Raw genomic sequence first — 21,226 nt, 5'->3', positions numbered from 1 at the left:
TTACAGTTCTATCTGCAGGTTTCACTCTCCTGAACACACCCAAGAGTAACAATATGATGTTACTGTACCATAGCTTATATTTTCAAAAACTGTACATTCAATATAGGGTGAGAAATTCATGATTGTTTTTGTTAGATAACACAACGTTTTATTCACACAAAATGACCATGTCCACAGAACACAACTATAATGATATGCATTTCTATGGTTTCTGCCTCAATTCAATACCATAAATAAACATACAAAATGACTAATAACATTAGCGTCAATATAATGAGATGCTTTGAATTCTGGTAATCACTTCTCTTCAATAGCCACCGTATGCCTTAATACTTCATTTCAGCTAACCGTAACACACACACACACACACAGAGTGAATTATGACATTATTAGCGTATGAAATCAATGCTGAAATGAACCGGACACCTTGGCTTCTTCACTGGTGGTATAGAAGATAAAGCTTCAAGTTGTTGAGTGAAAGGCACCCCTGGAAATAAGGCAGGTAAATCCAATCAAAATCCCTGGAACGTCAACTTTGATTGAAATATTTCTAGACGGGCCTTCTACTGTCATTCAATACAGAAATGTAAAGGTATTCAAATATTGATCACTACCAATGCAGATCAATACCGGGGATCATACTGTGTTATCATAATTGTGATATAATACTGTCATGGTAATTCATGTTTGGAAGAAGAAGATATTTGTTTGAATACAGTGTGACACGTCAGTGCAGCGAGGCAGCGAGGCAGCGAGGCTATCTGACTATTCCCTCTTACCTTCCCAGGCCGTTCCCCACTGACTCCCTAGGGTGGGCATCGGTTAGGGGAGATGGACCTCCGGGCTAGCACCTCGTCTATCTCGGAGTCTGTGGCCCCCTGAGGACCAACCAATACATTAGCACTGAGTTCGCACAAATACACATCACTAGCTTAATCCCAGTTGGTTTATGATACAGTATCTTGTCATTGACAATAAAAAACAGACCTGTCTTACTACATCACACTATAGCCAAAGAGAAAGGAGAGAGAGAGAGAGAGAGAGAGAGAGAGAGAGAGAGAGAGAGAGAGAGAGGAGGGTCAGGGGGAGAGGGAGCAGTGGAGTCTGCATATGACTTTATGTCATTCTGCTGGAGTTCCAGTTCCCTATGGATCGATTCTGAGTTTCTGTTCGGTCTATTCCCCTATCTACGGCAGCCAGACGCGTCACAAAACTTTTAGGGAATTGCTAATACTAAAATTATTTTTGGAATGAGGGTGATGCGAGCCGAGGATGAGGCAAGTGGTCCAAACATTAGCTTCCAAACAAAGCGTAGGGATCAGACATGACTGCAGACCTGGGTTCAAATACTAGGCTCTACTTTTAGCTTTTGTTCTAGTCTGTCTGGAGTGGCAGCTGGGCGGGGTTGGCCATTTTACAACTATTCTACTGCTTCCATTGTGCCAGGCAAGCTCAATGAAGCGGACAGGAAACGGTAGTAACTGGTCAATTTAAGTTACTGTTCAATCTTGTCAAGGTTAAATTGCTGGTGTGATTGCTGTTATGGTTTCCAACGCACCCACTGCAGATGAACGCGACGTGTCTTACTCACATGGGCGAGTCTGTGCACCGCTCTAGGGGTGGTAAGGAGTCCTCGGACACGGTGTTGGACCTCCTCCCACATGCCCTGGGAGCTGGGGCGTGACCTGTCCATAGAGATAGAGACAAGGATCAGGACAGGGTCAGGCCTGAACCAACTGAGATGGAGAACATTTGTCAATGGCATTACGCTCCTTATAGGAGCCAAGAGCTTACATCAAGATCATTCAAGTAAGCTCGACATACCCATTTTGTCTCGAGCTTTCCCCGTAGGAGTGCCAAAGTATGGAATGGCTGGGTGGAGGGGTGGAGGATCTCCCTATGTTAACCAGGGAACACCGTTGGCTTGGACCTGGTGGGTAGTCCAGGAGATTGTCTGTGTCAGAGGACAGGGACCGTGGGAGAAGAGGAGAGGAGTCGTTGGTCAGGGTGGGTCTGGCCATGACAGGGGAGAGGTGGGGTGTAGGGGAGTGTCCAGTCCCAAGCCAGAGGTCGCTTTTCTAAGGACAGGAGGAGAAGAGTAGAGCAAAGCAGGGGGTAAAAAACAACAACAGTAAAATACAATAAAAACTATTTGATTCAGTTGGGAGTCCATAGCCTGAAATGATCCTATCATTTTCCAAACGGAATGAATGGTTGGTTTTATTTAGAGCTAGTGTCCAAAGGTGGATGGATTGATGAGTTCAATATTCTATTTCCTTCATCAACAAAGTTGCACCACTGAATGTGAATGTCATCATCTCAATGAGAGTGTTATGCCCAGTACAGGGAATTATTACCACATGACTGGGTAGGGTCGAGGATAAAATCACCTGGGAATATTCTTCAGTTCAAATAACAGAGTGCTGTTCTCTGCCAACTACTGTCTATAATGCCATAATTTAATACACACACACACATACACGCACACACATACACTCATGGGCACGCACACGCAACATCTCCCTCTGCAACTGGATCCTGGACTTCCTGACGGGTCGCCCCCAGGTGGTAAGGGTAGGTAACAACACATCCGCCACACTGATCCTCAACACAGGGGCCCCTCAGGGGTGCGTGCTTAGTCACCTCCTGTACTCCCTGTTCACTCATGACTGCAGGGCCAGGCACGACTCCAACGCCATCATTAAGTTTGCCGATGACACAACAGTGGTAGGCCTGATCACCGACAACGACAAGACAGCCTATAGGGAGGTCAGAGACCTGGCCATGTGGTGCCAGGACAACAACCTCTCCCTCAACGTGATCAAGACAAAGGAGATGATTGTGGACTACAGGAAAAGGAGGACCGAGCACGCCCCCATTCTCATTGACGGGCTGTAGTGGAACAGGTTGAGAGCTTCAAGTTCCTTGGTGTCTACATCACCAACAAACTAACATGGTCCAAGCACACCAAGACAGTTGTGAAGAGGGCACAACAAAACCTATTCCCCCTCAGGAGACTGAAAAGATTTGGCATAGGTCCTCAGATCCTCAAAAGGTTCTACAGCTGCACCATCGAGAGCATCCTGACTGGTTGCATCACTGCCTGGCATGGCAACTACTCAGCCTCCTACCGCAAGGCACTACAGAGGGTAGTGCGTACGACCCAGTACATCACTGGGGCCAAGCTTCCTGCCATCCAGGACCTCTGTACCAGGAGGTGTCAGAGAAAGGCCCTAAAAATTGTCAAAGACTCCAGCCACTCTATTCATAGACTGTTCTCTCTGCTACTGCACGGAAAGCGGTACCGGAGAGCCAAGTCTAGGTCCAAGAGGCTTCTAAACAGCTTCTACCCCCACGCCATAAGACTCCTGAACACCTAATCAAATGGTTACCCAGACTATTTACTTTGCCCCCCCTCTTTTACACCGCTGCCACTCTCTGTTGTTATCATCTACGCATAGTCACTTTAATACCTCTACCTACATGTACATATTACCTCAACTAACCGGTGCCCCCGCACATTGACTCTGTACCGGTACTCCCCTGTATATAGTCTCGCTATTGTTATTTTACTGCTGCTCTTTAATTACTTGTCACTTTTATTTCTTATCCCTATTTTTTTTAAACTGCATTGTTGGTTAGGGGCTCGTAAGTAAGCATTTCACTGTAAGGTCTACATCTGTTGTATTCGGCGCATGTGACTAATACAATTTGATTTGATACACACACACACACACACACACACACACACACACACACACACACACACACACACACACACACACACACACACACACACACACACACACAAAATAATATAACATGAACACACATCAATACAACTATGTATGAACTTATTGCTGACTCACTGTCATGACATAGCAGATGTCATACTGTCATTTGTCACCATGACAGCTCACACCACTAGAAGTAAAATATACTTACATGACGGGGTAAAAACTCCTCATCTATATCCCAGCTGGAACCCAAACTGAGCTGTGCCAGCCGCCCCATGTTTCCATGACAACCTTCCATCTGGCTGGCTTTGCACGGGGAGAGGGAGCGTGATCTGGGCATCACTGGTGCCCGCCGGGCACCGTCCCAATCTCCTCTCCGGTGTCCCTTTCGGGACCTTTTAGTGCGTTTCTTTGGCACCACTGTCCTCTGTGATCGAATGAGTGAATGAGCAAAGTATTATTCCATATGCTCAGTGTTTCTCAATCTTGGCCCTTGGTCCAATGGGAATAAGTGGTTGAAAAAAAAGTCCTGCACATTGGCCTGCAATGGGTTAGCCTGGTCCCATATCATGGTGACCATAGGAGTTACGAAAGCACAAAAAGATCTGGGAACAGGCTAATAGAGGAACGTTAACATTAAGTGGAAGTCTATGGAGAGTGCTAATGACGTAAACTGAAAGCATTACCATTGGAGACCTGAGATGGGTGCTGTTGACCTCGGCGTTCGCAGAGCACTCACTGATGGTTGTTCTGGTGGAGAACTCTAACCTCGGAGCAATGCCCTGGGAAAGATGAGAGTGGATCATTTGAATGGATACTGGCCCAATCCACTAGTTAGAAGAGCAGCTTAATGCATCAACGTAAATTGTATCCTCTCTGTACAGGTACGCTGCCTCTGTATTGTCCTAATCGGACCTATCAATCAGTGTCTAGTGAAACATCGCCGTCTCATACATCTCACTGAAACAGGACTACAGCCTGGTTCTCCATAGTGATGGTGTAAGCTCTCTCCTACTTACAGGGAAGCTAATGGAGCGTGTCATGAGAACCTCTCTGTCCACTCCAGAGAAGGATGGAACCAATTTGGGCTCTGGAAATAGGAAGTGTCTGGCGTCTTCCTCAAAGCAGGCCAGGGCCTCCCCCACTGCAGCAAAGCACACCGAGGTCAATCACTGCGGTCCTGTGTGGCTCAGTTAGTAAGAACACACCGCAAAGATCATGGGTTAATTTCTTGCAGGGGTCACGTATACTAAAATGTGTGTGCCCAATGTACTGCAAGTTGTTTTGGATAAAAGCAGCTGCTACATGGCATATTATGATATGATCAACTTGCTTATGGTGTATTAGGCCAGTGGTTCCCAACTCCGGTCCTCTAGTACCCCGACCCGCACACATTTTTGTTGTAGCCCCGGACAAAAAACATCTGAATTAACTCATTGAGAGCCTGATGATTAGTTGACAAGTTAAATTAACAGTTTTTTTGTCTGGGGCCTAAATAAACATGTGTACTGTTGGGGGTACATGATGACTAGGGTGGGGACCACTGTATTAGACTGTGTCTGTATCATGTTAAAGTTAAACACTTAGCTTACAAACTTGGACCAAAGTCATTTCTAAACATTTTGAAGATTACCGCACCTGGGGGGATCAACTGTACCAATTCAACTTTGACCGTTTCATCTGAGAGGAAAAATAAGCAAACACACAGTCGTTGAATATGAGCATACAACATTGTAGTAGCAAAATTAATCAAATAGGCCTACCGCAGTGGAGGCTGGTGGGAGGAGCTATAGGAGGACAGGCTCATCGTAATGGCTGGAATGGAGTTAATGGAACAGAGTCAAACGTGGTTTCTGTTTGATACTGTTCCATTTATGCCATTCCAGCCATTACAATGAGCCCATCCTCCTATAGCTCTCCCCACCAGCCTCCACTGGCCTACAGGTACATAAAATATAACATACATTCCAGCCTCTCTGCAACATCTCCTGGGTCAACAGCATAGTGGAACACCTGGATGGGAACAGAAACTGAACAAATCTCATTTAGAAAATCTTGTTCATTCCCATTTTAGAATTAATCTGTTACTAGTTTATAGAACCGCTGCATGGTGCCAACCTCCTGGCATCCAAGAGAGCTACAGGGCATTTTGGCTTTTGTTCCAGCCCTGCTCTAAGTCAACAAATCAAGCACCCAGATGAAAAGCTGATTAGTTTATACTGTGCAAGAGCTGGGGTAGAACAAAAGCCTGCACTCCTGATAGCTCGTCAGGAGAGGGGTTAGGCCATACTTGGTTTAGAATCACCAGGAAGAGACGCGTCACATTAACCCACTTTCTCAAATCTCATCTTCTCTCGAAACAGGAGAGGGAAGACAGGGGGGAGACACTCCGACTTGCGGTATTGGCTCATGAAGCACACACTGAGGTAGATGTCATCCTTGGCTGGCAAATGCACACCAGGGCATGATACCTGAAATGTAATGAAAACTGGTTATGGTGTCATGATGAACGACACCGGCTTTGCAGATACATGTTCACCATGTTTAATGTAGCAATTGAAAAGGAAGATCCAAATTGGGCCTTGAACCAACAATTCTCCAATGATGATGACCATCTGTGGTGCCATAAAAGCCCTGGCCTTATAGCATAGGCAGTAGTTTCAATACACTTAAGGCTACATAACTGCAAATCAAAATGATATAGCCTGGAAAAATCAAACACAGTGGGTGGATCCCACAAGTATGTCACCGAATGTCATTACTGTCATGTATATATCTTGCATGAAAGCTTACAAACTAAAGTTAGCTAGATATGAATGTGTTGGAACAGAGACAGTTGAGTTTAGTCTCAAGAAAGCCAATTTATATGCACCACTGTACACGACGCTTCGCAAGTAAACTACTGCCTGGGAATCAGGTAACTAGCTGGTTGCATTAACAAAAATGTCTTACCGCTCTAAACTGTAAGTCAACTACCACTTTCATTGCTTTCCGAGACATTAATCTCACCAGTAGCTAGCTATTCGTTTGATGCTAGCTAGCTGTCAATTTAGCAGCACAGGTCAGCGTCATGTGTTTCCATGGCGTCTGAGACTTCCGGTTTCAACCAGATTATTTTAGGTGTATTATCTTTCCTCAGACACAAGAGGGCACTACTGTATACTACTAGAGCAGTGATTCTCCTGTAGAATTACCAAATGTTTTATATTAACCCTTTTTATTTTTACATTGGGATATTTTTAGACCCTCCAACACCACTTCCAGCAGCATCTGGTCTCCCATCCAGGGACTGACCTGTGTAAGAATAGTCATTTTTACATATGGAGACTATTTTATTCCAGTAATGCCAGTCTGCTGTGTAAGTAAAAATGACTTTTTAATAAAACACAATACAAGGCTTGCTGCAGAGCAGCAACAACAGGTTATAAGGTAGAACATAGAACTGCAGATGAGTACAACTTGTTCACTTAATATAAGCACTCCAAGTAATATATCTTCCATTAAATAAAGATGAAAACAGAAATTTGATATCAGCAAAACATTGACTATAAAGGATCTATAATTCTGCAAAAAAAAATATTTTAAAAACTCACTAAATCAACCATTTTGCAATCGATAATTCATATTAGGACACAGCTATGCTGCACATTTAGGGGCGTCTTCCGACTGCAGTGTGTCCTGTCCTCCCTGTACGTTCTACTGTTGGTCCTGTTTGTTGCCCGTTGTGTTCGGTGTGACTGTCTCTGCTGTGTCTGAGTCTCTGTCAGATTCCTCCTCCTCATCTTCTGTGGCTGTGCCCTCCTGGCCCAGGGGCATGGCCCCTTTCCTTAGAGGCAAGACAGTAAAGAAGGCCTCCTGCCAGTTCCCCTTCTCCAGGTACACCAGCATGATCTCAAACACTGTGCCAGGGAACACACACACACACTTAGAAATTCATAAATTAACATAAAAAAATCCTGAGCACATTCATTCTATCACATACACTTCATATACAGAAGTATGTGGACACCCCTTCAAATAAGTGGATTTGGCTATTTCAGCCACACCCGTTATTGACGTGTCTAAAATCGAGCACACAGCCATACAATCACCATAGACAAACATTGGCAGTAGAATGGCCTTATTGAAGAGCTGTGACATTCAACATGGCACCGTCATAGGATGCCACCTTTCCAACAAGTCAGTTCGTAAAATTTCTGCTCTGCTAGGGCTGACCCGGTCAACTGTAAGCGCTATTATTGAAGTGGAAACTTCTAAGAGCAACAACAGCTCAGCCGCGAAGTGGTAGGCCATGCAAGCTCACAGAATGGGACCACTGAGTGCTGAAGCGTGTAAAAATCCTCTGTCCTCAGTTGCAACACTCACTACACAGTTCCAAACTTCCTCTGGAAGAAACGTCAGCAGAATAACTGCTAGTTGGGAGCTTTATGAAATGGGTTTCCATGGCCGAGCAGCCGTTGAAGCGCCGGCAGGAGTGGCGTAAAGGCTCGCCGCCGTTGAACTCTGGAGCAGTGGAAACGCATTCTCTGGAGTGATGAAACACGCTTCACCATCTGGCAGTCCCACGGACCAATCAAAGTTTGGCGGATGCCAGGAGAACGCCACCTGCCTGAATGCATAGTGCCAACTAAAGTTTGGTGAAGGAGGAATAATGTCTGGGGCTGTTTTTCATGGTTTGGGCTAGGCCCCTTAGTTCCAGTGAAGGGAAATCTTAACAATACAGCATACAATGACATTCTAGACGATTCTATACTTCCAACTTTGTGGCAATAGTTTAGGGAAGGCCCTTTCCTGTTTCAGCATGACAATACCCCCATGCACAAAGCGAGGTCCATACAGAACTGGTTTGTTGAGATCAGTGTGGAAGAACTTGACTGGCCTGCACAGAGCCCTGACCTCAACCCAATCGAACACCTTTGGGATGAATTGGAAAGCAGACTACGAGCCCGGCCTAATCGCCCAACATCAGTGCCCGACCTCACTAATGCGCTTGTGGCTGAATGGAAGAAAGTCTCCGCAGCAATGTTCCAACTTCTAGTGGAAAGCCTTCCCAGAAGAGTGAAGGCTGTTATATGGAGTTGGTCCCCCTTTGCTGCTATTAGTGCCCATGATTTTGGCATGAGATGTTCGATGAGCAGGTGTCCACATACTTTTGGTCATGTAGACCACTAATGCTTTTTAAAAAATTATTTCATAAGGGTCAACACTACATGAATAGGCCACAGTAAATGGAGTTGGTGTCATATCTTGAGGTGTAAATAATTAGGATAGTTCCTCACCGTGGTTGACCGCCAGCACTTTGCGGCTGTTCATCTTGACAAAGCTGTTCAGTGGGAGCTGTGCGTGGTCGATCCCCAGCTCCTGAGCCCGTTTAAAGGTGATGCCCTACAGGATAAGGTTAAAGGTCAGACCAACAACTGAGAAACATGGGACGTGAAGAGGGCTCCCATTTAATTGGCTCAAATCTACGTGAAGTGTCTAGGGGTAGGGGGTCGATTTGGAATTGGATGTCTGACTTGCTGGTCAACACACCCAATCTGTTAGATAAAAAAATATTTTTGGTGTCCTGTGGAAATCGACCATATAGTCATGTTCTAAATATTGTAGGTAATTCTGTGTTACTGACCTTGTGGTGGTTGTGGTCCACCAGGCCTCCGATGACATAGGCCTTGGTTTCATCCAGCTCTGTCAGCACATTGGGAGAGTCAGAGGTCAAGTACACCAGCTCCTCCTTGGCCATCACCTCATGGTACGCCTCTGTTTTCACCGTTATATCCTGCCCCGGACACACACACAGAAGGTACCAGGTGTTAATGTAATTTGCAGCCTTTCCCTCTTCACCTATAGAAGTCCTACGGCCTAATGACACATTACTCTTCCTCCAGTTACAGCTCTCTTTAACCACCCAGAAACACACCGCTCTGTATTTCCCTTGGTCATTTCAACATGCATTGACCGTGTGCGTATTCAAACTAACAGACTTTGTACACTCACCTTCCAGTTAACCCATCCTTCATCAGTCTTATCCATGTTTTGCTTCAGCTGTCCACCAAGGCTGGTTAAATAAAACTGGGAGAAGGAAATAAAATACACCACTTCAGTCTTGAATCACTTGACTTCAGTGGAGGTTGATGGATGATGCTGCAGGGGATGACGATGATGGCAATGTCCTGTGGGGCAGGTAGACTGACCTGAACAGGGTGCGCCGCTCGTCTGTTAACTGAATAACATCTCTGGATTTGTTTATGGAGCTTCCTCACATCCTACACAGGGGAGACAATACAAACACTGAAACACAGGATTCAATACCATGCCTTTCTTGTATTTACATGGAACGTTGCAGACAAACAGAAATGCCATGAATAGAGTTGACTTAATTCGTTACTCTACATGTCTGAGATGAATGTCTGTTCTACATAATATTTTTCTATCTGAACATTCCACAATGTTGTGCCCTACTGACCACAGGGGCCCTGACAGCCTACCGACCTACCTTAAACATCATGAGGTTGTCGAAGCTGCAGTCTATCACCAGTCTCAGGGGGCTACTGGTCGTCACCTCTTTCCTCAAACGCTTCCGGCCCACAAACTCCCCTCCCTCCTCCCCCTGGTTCTTCCTCTCAAGGCTCCTCTTCTGCCTCTTCTCCTTCCGCTTCTGCCTGGGAAGCACACCACAAACAAAATGTTAGTCAAATGGAAGGATTTCATGACACTATAAAGGTCAGACAATATTTTTTTTTACATTTATTTCACCTTTATTTAACCAGGTAGGCCAGTTGAGAACAAGTTCTCATTTATAACTGCAACCAGGCCAAGATAAAGCAAAGCAGTGTGACACAAACAACAACACAGAGTTACACATGGAATAAACAAACATACAGTCAATAACACAATAGAAAAAATCTTTATACAGTGTGTGCAAATGAGGTGAGATAAGGGAGGTAAGGCAATAAATAGGCCGTAGTGGCGAAGTAATTACAATTTAGCAATTAAACACTGGAGTGATAGATGTGCAGAAGATGAATGTGCAAGTAGAGATACTGGGGTGCAAAGGAGCAAATAAAAACAAAAAAACAATATGGGGATGAGGTAGTTGGATGGGCTATTTACAGATGGGCTATGTACAGGTGCAATGATCTGTGAGCTGCTCTGACAGCTGATGCTTAAAATTAGTGAGGGAGATATGAGACTCCAGATTCAGTGATTTTTGTAATTCGTTCCAGTCATTGGCAGCAGAGAACTGGAAGGAAAGGCGGCCAAAGTAGGAATTGGCTTCGGGGGTGACCAGTGAAATATACCTGCTGGAGCGTGTGCTACGGGTGGGTGCTGCTATGGTGACCAGTGAGCTGAGATAAGGCGGGGCTTTACCTAGCAACGACTTATAGATGACCTGGAGACAGTGGGTTTGGCGACGAATATGAAGCGAGGGCCAGCCAACAAGAGCATACAGGTCGCAGTGGTGGATAGTATATTGGGCTTTGGTGACAAAACGGATGGCACTGTGATAAATGACGTCACCGAAGTCAAGGATCGGTAGGATAGTCAGTTTTACTAGGGTATGTTTGGCAGCATGAGTGAAGGATGCTTTGTTGCGAAATAGGAAACCGATTCTAGATTTAATTTGGGATTGGAGATGCTTAATGGGAGTCTGGAAGGAGAGTTTACAGTCTAACCAGACACCTAGGTATTTGTAATTGTCCACATATTCTAAGTCAGAACCGTCCAGAGTAGTGATGCTGGACGGGCGGGCAGGTGCGGGCAGCGATCGGTTGAAGAGCATGCATTTAGTTTTACTTGCATTTAAGAGCAGTTGGAGGCCACGGAAGGAGAGTTGTAATGGCATTGAAGCTCGTCTGGAGGTTAGTTAACACAGTTTCCAAAGGGCCAGAAATATACAGAATGGTGCCGTCTGTGTAGAGGTGGATCAGAGAATCACCAGCAGCAAGAGCGACAACATTGATGCATACAGAGAAAAGAGTCGGCCCGAGAATTGAACCCTGTGGCACCCCCATAGAGATTGCCAAAGGTCTGGACAACAGGCCCTCCGATTTGACACACTGAACTCTGCCAGCGAAGTATTTGGTGAAACAGGCGAGGCAGTCATTTGAGAAACCAAGGCTGTTGAATCTGCCGATAAGAATGTGGTGATTGACAGAGTCGAAAGCCTTGGCCAGGTCGATGAATACGGCTGCACATTATTGTCTTTTATCGATGGAGGTTATGATATCGTTTAGGACCTTGGGCTTGGCTGAGGTGCACCCATGACCAGCTCGGAATTCAGGTTGCATAGCGGAGAAGGTACGGTGGGATTCGATATGGTCGGTGATCTGTTTGTTAACTTGGCTTTCAAAGACCTTAGAAAGGCAGGGTAGGATCGATATAGGTCTAACAGTTTGGGTCTAGAGTGTCTCCCCCTTTGAAGAGGGGGATGACCGCGGCAGCTTTCCAATCTTTGGGGTTCTCAGACAATACGAAAGAGGTTAGTAATAGAGGTTGCAACAATTGCAGCAGATAATTTTAGAAAGAGGGTCCAGATTGTCTAGCCCAGATGATTTATAGGGGTCCAGATTTTGCAGCTCTTTCAGAACATCATCTATCTGGATTTGGGTGAAGGAGAAATGGGGGAGGCTTGGGCAAGTTGCTATGGGGGGTGCAGAGCTGTTGACCGGGGTAGGGGTAGCCAGGTGGAAAGCATGGCCAGCCGTAGAAAATTGCTTATTGAATTTTTCTATTGTCGTGAATTTATCGGTGGTGACAGTGTTTCCTAGCCTCAGTGCAGTGGGCAGCTGGGAGGAGGTGCTCTTATTCTCCATGGACTTTACAGTGTCCCAGAACTTTTTGGAGTTTGTGCTACAGGATGCAAATTTCGGTGACAATTTCAATATGACATTATCATACACAACAAGGCACTTCCTGCTTACGAAAATCAACATTAAAATGTATCATGTGGGCATGCTTCAAGGCACAACTTCAAATCTATGTAGAGTTGAATTCTGTTGTTGTTTGTCAGCAGTGTGATGATGATGTCTTACTGTTAAGTCAATAATTTGTCAATATGTATATAGTCACAAAGAAGTAGACTACGTGAATGCATGGGGGAAGTTTTCATTGAAAACATTACTTAATACTTAAAACAGTAACGTATACCTAGTTAGCTACTTACTTGCGAAGATTCCTCTCCTCTTCCCATTTCTGGTGCCTCATAAGCTTCTTCCTCTGTTTTTTTGAGAGAGTCTCGGTTTCTTTTTTATAAGCACTGCTCTGTCCCTCTTTATTCTCTGTGGCACTGGCAACATCATTCTTCTCCTTTGACGGTGTTAAATATTCGCTGGACATTGGTTGTGTGTTTTTGCTTCTGTAGCAAACTGCCTGGTTGTCGCTACTACTAGCTAGTGTTCAAATGCACGTTACTACTGGGAAAGTAAAGCTTACCAACCACATGCATATAATAATTCACACACACATTCGCTAACTAATGCTTTTAATTTAAAAAAGGACCCTCTAAAAACATAAAACATTGGCTAAATGTTCCCTGTCAGTCTGGCCATTCCACATGTACCTTTTTCCGTTGTCCCACAATGTGTCCTCTTCAGCAAACACTGCACAGTCGCACAATTAATGACGCTCTGCCGCTAGCCAAAGATCTAGGTTCAATCTATCTGTGCTATGCACACTATGGTGGTGGAAATGAAAGTAAAAGTTTAACTTGTTTCAGTTGCAACGAGAGGAGATATTGAACAACATGAAAATCTTCACTGTTCTCCTTTGTTTAATTCCATATGCAGGTAAATTAGAACATATATTCTGTTATTAATATTATTATTTTCTGTTTACCCTTTATGCTATATTTCATCCCTGTTGTGGCGGTTCACAACCTCCCCATTAGTGTTGAACGATTACTGTTTTTTTTAGGTCGGTTGGTTGATTATTTAAAAAAGTAATCATGGTTTTCGATGTAATTTTTAAAAGAAAACATGAAATGCATTATAAAATAGAGCTTTTAAATGAAAATAAATAATGAACATTCAATTACCAAAACATTGGGTAGACATCAATAGCAAAATAGGAAATTAATATGAAATGATACAATATTTATGTTGTGTATATTACTTATTTGTCATTCCTGTAATCAACTCTGCTCAGGCAGTAGCAGTCAGCCAGCCAGGCCATCTAACATGACGTCCTCCCCATACTGTAATGTCTATAGTTATCCTATTTAGCTAGCCTACCTAAGTATACTGCAGAGCTGTCTAAAGAAATCATTTGACTAAGTAGCTAAGTCATACTTTCACGAACTGTCTCTGTCCTTCTCATCGTTGTGTTGTGTTGTGTGTGTACATTCGTCTCTCAGACGGTCTTGTGTGTATCGCTAACCTAAGGTAGCTGGTGTAAAGGTGTATTCGTCCAAAGATCGTTATATAATGACGAGACGCTCATTTCTCCGCCCTAACAATGGGAGTCGTTGTCCCAAAGACGGGAAGGCAGGCGACAAGCTTAAATCCTAAATAAACCCTTAGAAACCCATTGGGCTTATTTTGGACAGATTTTTCCGAGCGTGAAACCTCTCGCTTCGCCTCTTCCTCTCGGATCTGTCTGAGCAGGAATAAAATGCCGCAATGAGTTATGGTCTTTGTGGTTTATTACTACGTTTCTGCGCTGAACAAAAAAAATAAATGGTATTCAAGTAATTAAACCGACGTCGGTCAATTAGGTCTACTTGTTTACCAACCACACAAAAAAACAACCGAAATATCGTTTAATCGCTCAGCACTATTCTCTTTCCTCCCCAGGTGTGCTTGGATTCCTACAGGTGCAATGGCTGCGCTGTCGACTGACAGATGAGTATGTATGGACAAATGCTGAGGGACACGTTGAAACTAATAACAGCTACAGAGATGCTGTGTTGCAGTTTGACAACTCAGGGAACAGCGCTATGTTGTCTGACTCAATCACGTTCCTTGTTGCAGGTGAGGTCAGATCCGTGTAGTGGAGAGTAAACTCCAAAACTATTTTTATTTTGTCATTGGCTTTACCCACCTATTACGCAGTGTGTTTTGCATTAGGGTTTATCCAGAGCTATTGGTATGGTTTATGCACTCTTAGCACCTTTTTTTCTATCTAGAACTGAAAAGGATTCTTCGTCTTTCCCCATAGGAGAAACCTTTGAAGAACCCTTTTTGGTTCCAGTTAGAACCCTTTCCCCAGAGGGTTTTACACAGAAGCGAAAATAGTTGTATCTGGAACCAAAAAGGGTTCTCCTAGTTCTATGGCAGTGTTCACAAACCTTTTTTGAGTCAAGATCACTGCTCTGATAAAAAWTTTTTTTAAACATGACTTAAATCGAACATTATCCTAAAAACTGTTCTGTAGGCATGTTTGGGCAGTAGGACTAATATGACTAATATCCGTGATCACAGCATATTAGCTCTATGCCTGGCCTGCCAATATTGATATTCTCAGACCATATTATATTTCAAAACTCAAGCTTTGATAACAAAATAGATCACTTGCGTAGCATAAATGTAAATAATTAGCTTTTTGTTTTACTGGACTGATGGGGGGACAAATCATGACGTCAGTGATCTTCAGGTCGGAAGGTCGGAGCTCATGAAAGATGCCCAAGTTTCCAACTTGAATTCCGAGTTAGATGACCTTTCAAAGCGATTTCCCCCAGTAAAATCAAGTTTTTTCCCGACTTACCAGTTGTCTTGAACACACTGAAATCTGACATTTCTGAGTTCCCAGTTTTTATGAACACGCCATTAGTCTAAGGAGAGGCCTCCGGTGAGACTGAACAGAGAGGGGGGACACCGTCTTCCAACCAATGGCGAAACTGGAGTAGCACCGCATCTGCCTCATGCACATGTAACCGATGTGAAATGGCTAGCTAGTTAGCGGTGGTGCGCGCTAATAGCCTTTCAAACGGTGACGTCACTCGCTTTGAGACCTTGAAGAAGGGCGCGGTTTTTGTGGAGCGATGGGAAACGATGCTTCGTGGGTGACTGTTGTTGATGTGTGCAGAGGGTCCCTGGTTCGCGCCCGGGTATGGGCGAGGGGATGGACGTAAAGTAAAACTGTTACACACAAATTTCTGTTGTTCCTTTGACACGAGAATGTGAAATATTCCTCGATATTAAAATAAACGCGTGAGCTGCTAATGATAGTAAAAACGCAGGGCTATCGATACACTTGGCCACTCATACATTGCAGCTTGATTGGAAGTACAGAGAATAGTTTGTTTTGTAATAGTGTTGATTTAAAAACAGTGAGTGCTGAATAAAAACTTAAACCATGACAACAGAAACACTGTCAAAGAATTGGCCAGCGTGGTAGGCACACTCGATTTAGACACATACACCCGGTGCGACAAATTAAATGGTTAAAAATGGGAACATGTTGCTTACCCGGTGCGCAGGTCGTCTGAATCAATTGCACCTAATGCCAACAGCGGGGGGGGAAAGGAGCGCAAGCCTTTATCGTGTGCTTTATCGTTGACCTGTTGGCCACCACTGTCCTATGGGGACAGCCAAAGAACCCTTTTGGAACCCTTTTTCAAAGACTGAAGGGCTCTGGGATTGTCCGTACATTTTCTACCACAACAACCCTGAGTAAGAGAAACAACTTAGATACAAAGTCATTCTTATTCTGCTACTTGTGTTTGTTGGAATTCTAACCCAGATGTGTCTTCCCCAGCATCTAAGGTGGATATGAGGAAGTTTGTGGAGGGTCCGGTGGATCGACTGCAGTGTGACATCCACAGGTACAGCAAAGGGATTAGCCGTGTGCGCTGGCCAAGCCTGGGAGGAACGGCGCACGACATCTGGTTCACCTGCACGCTGCGGCACACCGCAGGCCTCTACAACATCACCTCCTTCCTCAGAGTCACCCCGGCCACGACCATGTCGGCCCACCAGCCAGACTTCTTCAGCTGGCTCACCATCGGAGTTAAAGAAAAAATAAGCGCCTCAGGTATGGTGCAGACCAATGGATTTCTTTTGTATTGTGGACATACATACAAATACAGCATACACTTTAACATATACTCTTGTGTTTATGATTTTATACAGGTATGTATGGCAGTGGTCCAACCTAAGATCAGTCTGTGTACCTCCCCTTTCCTCTATTGCCCTTACCTTCCTCACACTCTCCCTGTGGCCTGTCTTTATGTAGCTGTGATGGTGCTTATGACCCGCTCTCCATCCGTGCGGGTCGGCCTGCAGAAAGAGACGACCCTGCACTGTCAGTTTGCTGTGGACCACAAGGTCCCTCACCTTACAGTCGAGTGGCATCTACAGCGGCACGGAGAGCGCCGGACCAAGCTGTTCAGCTACTCCAGCAGCTCAGGTCAGACAGAGGGCAGCGGGGTGGCAGTGAAGGGCATTGCTGGGGGGGATGCCTCCCTGACTGTGCCCATCACCAAGGTGAGCAGTGAGGGGATGTACTTGTGTTCCGTCCGCGTACCCCCACTCAACGGGAGCGTGGACATCGCGCTGCACATCATAGGTGAGACCTCTGGGGGTATGAGGGGGGCAGCTCACTGTGTTGGGGTCAATTTAGTTTTCAATTCAGTCAAATCAGGAAGTGAATTGAAATCATTGAAAATGTCTTAATGACTTGAGAAAGTGCAACTTTAAATAATCACACAGATGCATGGCAGACACTAGATGCCCGTCTTTTGTGTTTCACTCCTCTCCTCCCTCAGAGCCTCCTGATGTTTCCTTGACCACAAAGGAGGAGCAGATCCCCAGCGTAGTGTGTGAGGCTAATGGCTTTTACCCCCTGGACGTGGAGATTGACCTTTTCAAGGAGACCAGCAGTGGTCAACGGCCTGAGAAGCTGGGGAACGTCTTGCACTCTAGTCACCTCCAACATCATGACGGTACTCACTCTTTGGCAGCCTTCGTCCGGCTGCGGCCCTCCCCTCAGGACTCGGGGTGCGCAATCTATTCCTGTAGAGTGTCACACGTCTCCCTGCAAGGTCTGTACATCCACAAGAGCATTATCGGCCCAGGTGAGATCAATCAATCCAATGTATAAAGCTCTATACATCAGCACCAGTCACAAAGTGATGCAAAATAAGTAAAAGCAAAAGATGGTCAGAAAAACAGCCTAGTTAGAAGACACCTAGAGATGACTTAAACACAGCACGTTTTAAGAGGACATTTCTGTTCAAATGTTAAGAGTTAATCCTCTGTGTGAATGTAATACTGTATTATATTTAACCTGTGATGAATCTTATCAGGCTGTTGGACTTGGTTTCATCTGACCTTGCCTGGATTGGTATGCCTGGTTTTAATGATAATTTTCATAGGTGAGCCTTTCCTACTCTGTGGACATAATCATTGAGTCACTGCTAGAATGACTGATAGTTCACTCAAATTATAAAATATTATTTTGGTTTCCTTAACCTGTAAACTTGTTCAATGGAACAGTGTTAATTGATTGTGAGGACAAATTATTTTCTTTCACAGCAGTAACAAGACGACGTTTTTTTAACAAGACAGTAAGAAGACGATAAAAGAAAGACGAAACAAGAAAGTCTCCACCTCCTTGTTCCCATTTGCAGCTCAGTGCTTCATTTGGACATTTTGGGTGTGTGAAGTACCTTTATTGTTTGTTTAATTGCTTGTATTTAATAATTACTACACTGTTTCTGGATTGTGTGTTTCAACAGTTCTATACTTGCTTTGGTATTTATTATTCACATAACTTGACCTATGAAGAATTATCGATTCATCTCAATACAACATTTTATTATGTCCTATTTTCCAAATTAATTTCTTATGTAGACTGTAGTTATAGCGGTAAAGTCCACTGGTCATATTACCCATGTACAGTACCAGTCAAAAGTTTGGACACACCTACTCATTCCAGGGTTTTTCTTTATTTTTACTATTTTCTACATTGTAGAATAATAGTGAAGACATCAAAACTATGAAATAACACATATGGAATCATGTAGTAACCATAAAAGTGTTAAACAAATCAAAATATATTTGAGATTCTTCAAAGTAGCCACCCTTTGCCTTGATGACCGCTTTGCACACTCTTGGCATTCAGATTTAGAATCTTTAAACATCGATGATAGGATTAATTCCATGAGTTTCATTAAGTCAGTGTATTTGTATTTATTATGGATCCCCATTAGCTGCTGCTAAAGCAGCAGCTATTCTTCCTTGGCTCCAGCAGAATTAAGGCAGTTTATACAATTTTACAACATTACAATACATTCACAGATTTCACAACAAACTGTGTGCCCTCTGGCCCCTACTCCACCACTACCACATATCTACAGTACTAAATCCATGTGTGTATAGTGTGTATGTTATCGTGTGTGTATGCATTTGTCTGTGCCAATGTTTGCGTTGCTTCACAGTCCCCGCTGTTCCATAAGCTGTTTATCTTATCTGTTTTTTAAATCTAATTTTACTGCTTGCGTCAGTTACTTGATGTGGAATAGATTTCCATGTACAGTTGAAGTCGGAAGTTTACATACAGCCAAATACATTTAAACTCAGTTTTTCACAATTCCTGACATTTAATCCTAGTAAAATTTCCCTGTCTTAGGTCAGTTATGATCACCACTTTCTTTTAAGAATGTGAAATTTCAGATTAATAGTAGAGAGAATTATTTATTTCAGCTTTTATTTCTTTCATGACATTCCCAGTGGGTCAGAAGTTTACATACACTCAATAAGTATTTGGTAGCATTGCCTTTAAATTGTTTAACTTGGGTCAAACGTTTCTGGTAAGCTTCCTGAGCGGTATGACGGCTGCGTGATCCCATGGTGTTTATACTGTCGTACTATTGTTTGTACAGGTGAACGTGGTACCTTCAGGCATTTGGAAATTGCTCCCAAGGATGAACCAGACTTGTGGAGGTCTGCAAAAAAAATTCTGAGGTCTTGGCTGATGTCTTTTGATTTTCCCATGATGTCAAGCAAAGAGGCACTGAGTTTGAAGGTCGGCCTTGAAATACATCCACAGGTACACCTCCAATTGACTCAAATGATGTCAATTAGCCTAGCAGAAGCTTCTAAAGCCATTACATAATTTTCAGAAATTTTCCAAGCTGTTTAAAGGCACAGTCAACTTAGTGTATGTAAACTTCTGACCCACTGGAATTGTGATACAGTGAATTATAAGTGAAATAATTTGTCTGTAAACAATTGTTGGAAAAATTACTTGTGTCATGCACGAAGTAGATGTCCTAACCGACTTGCCAAAACTATAGTTTGTTAACAAGAAATTTGTGGAGTGGTTGAAAAATTATTTTTAATGACTCCAACAGTGTGTGTAAACTTCCGACTTCAACTGTATGTTTACTTTTGATGTTAAATTGCATTATGCTTATCCTTGTTATTCCGATTATAACTATTTTATTAACATTATTATTCTCATGGCCAAATATTATATTGGCAAATGTAAATGGGGTGTAAAAATTCCTTATTTTGTAGTTTTTTTCCCATTGAACTATTCTTCTATTGTGTTATTGACTGTATGTTTGTTTATTCCATGTGTAACTCTGTGTTGTTGTTTGTGTCACACTGCTTTACTTTATCTTGGCCAGGTCGCAGTTGTAAATGAGAACTTATTCTTTGTTCTATTATTTCATTTTTTTCATTGTCCCTGTATTGATGTGTAATATTATTTTTGCAATAAACTAAATTTAAAAAAGAAAATAATAAGGCATAATGTACTTTGTAATATTCATGTTATACCAGTGCAGTGGTATATTTTTATATAACCAACTACTGCACTGATGTTAGCATAGCGTTAATTAGCACACATTTGCACGTGAGCTAGCTAATTGCTTACAGTAAGTGAATCTTATTTGGACAAATTTGCCTATTTGAGCATCAAGGCTAGGTTTACATGTACAGTTATGTAATCGATTTGATCGTTGATTTTCTGTGTTTCTTCAATGTATGCCTTGTTGTGTATGGCTGGCTCTAAATGTGTATCGTTGATGCCGACGGCCATTCCCTAAGTTACACATAGCGAGTCTACACAGCCTACACATAGTATATACAATAATTAAATTATTCAATAACTATTTATTTATTTGTTTATTGAATATATTTGACGTTCACGTTTTTTGATTTGCCCTGTTTTTTCAGTTACATCAGTGTATTTAATTAAATTGTATAACTTGTTACTTTACTGTAATTCCTCTCTTTCAGAGATCACAAAAAGTGATCTTTATGTTCCCACATAAAGTGTGGCTTCAGTTGTTGAAATGCGACACACTTTCATTGTTGCTATTGCTACGGCAACAATAATCAACAGAACACTGTTTATGTGGAGGCAGTTGACAACAAGAAATAGACTGCCTTTGCCTCTTTTGAGAAGCAGGAGTGAAGCCATTTTTGAGAAGTGGTCAAACCTGTTTTTTGTCTGCTGTGTTAATTGTGTTTTGATGTTTAGTAAGTCACCCGAGTCTCTGATCTCTTTACTGGAGCTGGTATAACCTAATGTACAACGCACAT

General features: G+C 43.3%; 3 protein-coding genes across 6 annotated transcripts; 1 reads left to right on the top strand and 2 right to left on the bottom strand.

Moving 5' to 3' along the window:
- Positions 1-124: 124 nt before the first annotated feature.
- Positions 125-6,811, bottom strand: spata6l (spermatogenesis associated 6-like). The gene is made up of 11 exons (XM_023974475.2): positions 6,690-6,811; positions 6,071-6,208; positions 5,702-5,750; positions 5,376-5,417; positions 4,757-4,881; positions 4,424-4,519; positions 3,946-4,164; positions 1,825-2,078; positions 1,592-1,685; positions 780-878; positions 125-487 (listed from the first exon to the last, which is right to left on the bottom strand). Exons 1-10 carry the CDS (start codon positions 6,735-6,737, stop codon positions 807-809), a joined length of 1,137 nt encoding a protein of 378 aa, XP_023830243.1. The 5' UTR covers positions 6,738-6,811; the 3' UTR covers positions 125-487; positions 780-806.
- Positions 6,812-7,094: 283 nt separating this feature from the next.
- Positions 7,095-13,388, bottom strand: LOC111954618 (tRNA methyltransferase 10 homolog A-like). Its single transcript, XM_023974487.2, has 8 exons — positions 13,297-13,388; positions 12,901-13,126; positions 10,231-10,396; positions 9,929-10,000; positions 9,732-9,806; positions 9,364-9,513; positions 9,017-9,122; positions 7,095-7,636 (listed from the first exon to the last, which is right to left on the bottom strand). The coding sequence occupies exons 2-8, from the start codon at positions 13,071-13,073 to the stop codon at positions 7,434-7,436; spliced, it is 945 nt and encodes a 314-aa protein (XP_023830255.1). The 5' UTR covers positions 13,074-13,126; positions 13,297-13,388; the 3' UTR covers positions 7,095-7,433.
- Positions 13,389-13,391: 3 nt separating this feature from the next.
- On the top strand, positions 13,392-20,741 carry LOC111954592 (tapasin-related protein). 4 transcript variants are annotated; one of them, XR_002876001.2, is made up of 8 exons: positions 13,392-13,522; positions 14,528-14,704; positions 16,431-16,706; positions 16,908-17,240; positions 17,440-17,748; positions 17,980-18,048; positions 18,209-18,329; positions 19,558-20,741. XR_002876001.2 is itself a non-coding variant. In XM_023974457.2 (7 exons), the coding sequence occupies exons 1-7, from the start codon at positions 13,480-13,482 to the stop codon at positions 18,253-18,255; spliced, it is 1,095 nt and encodes a 364-aa protein (XP_023830225.1). In that variant the 5' UTR covers positions 13,392-13,479; the 3' UTR covers positions 18,256-20,741. The 4 variants fall into 4 exon arrangements, 3 of the variants coding, with proteins under 3 accessions (XP_023830225.1, XP_023830210.1, XP_023830232.1); XM_023974457.2 differs by having other exon boundaries at positions 16,908-17,081; positions 18,209-20,741; XM_023974442.2 differs by having other exon boundaries at positions 18,209-20,740.
- The last annotated feature ends 485 nt before the right edge of the window (positions 20,742-21,226 follow it).

This window comes from Salvelinus sp. IW2-2015, linkage group LG3 (assembly GCF_002910315.2).
Source record: "Salvelinus sp. IW2-2015 linkage group LG3, ASM291031v2, whole genome shotgun sequence".
In the NCBI taxonomy this organism is placed as follows: Eukaryota; Metazoa; Chordata; class Actinopteri; order Salmoniformes; family Salmonidae; genus Salvelinus; species Salvelinus sp. IW2-2015.
Note: the sequence above shows the minus strand (reverse complement) of the source record. Positions and strands in the feature narration are given on the sequence as shown.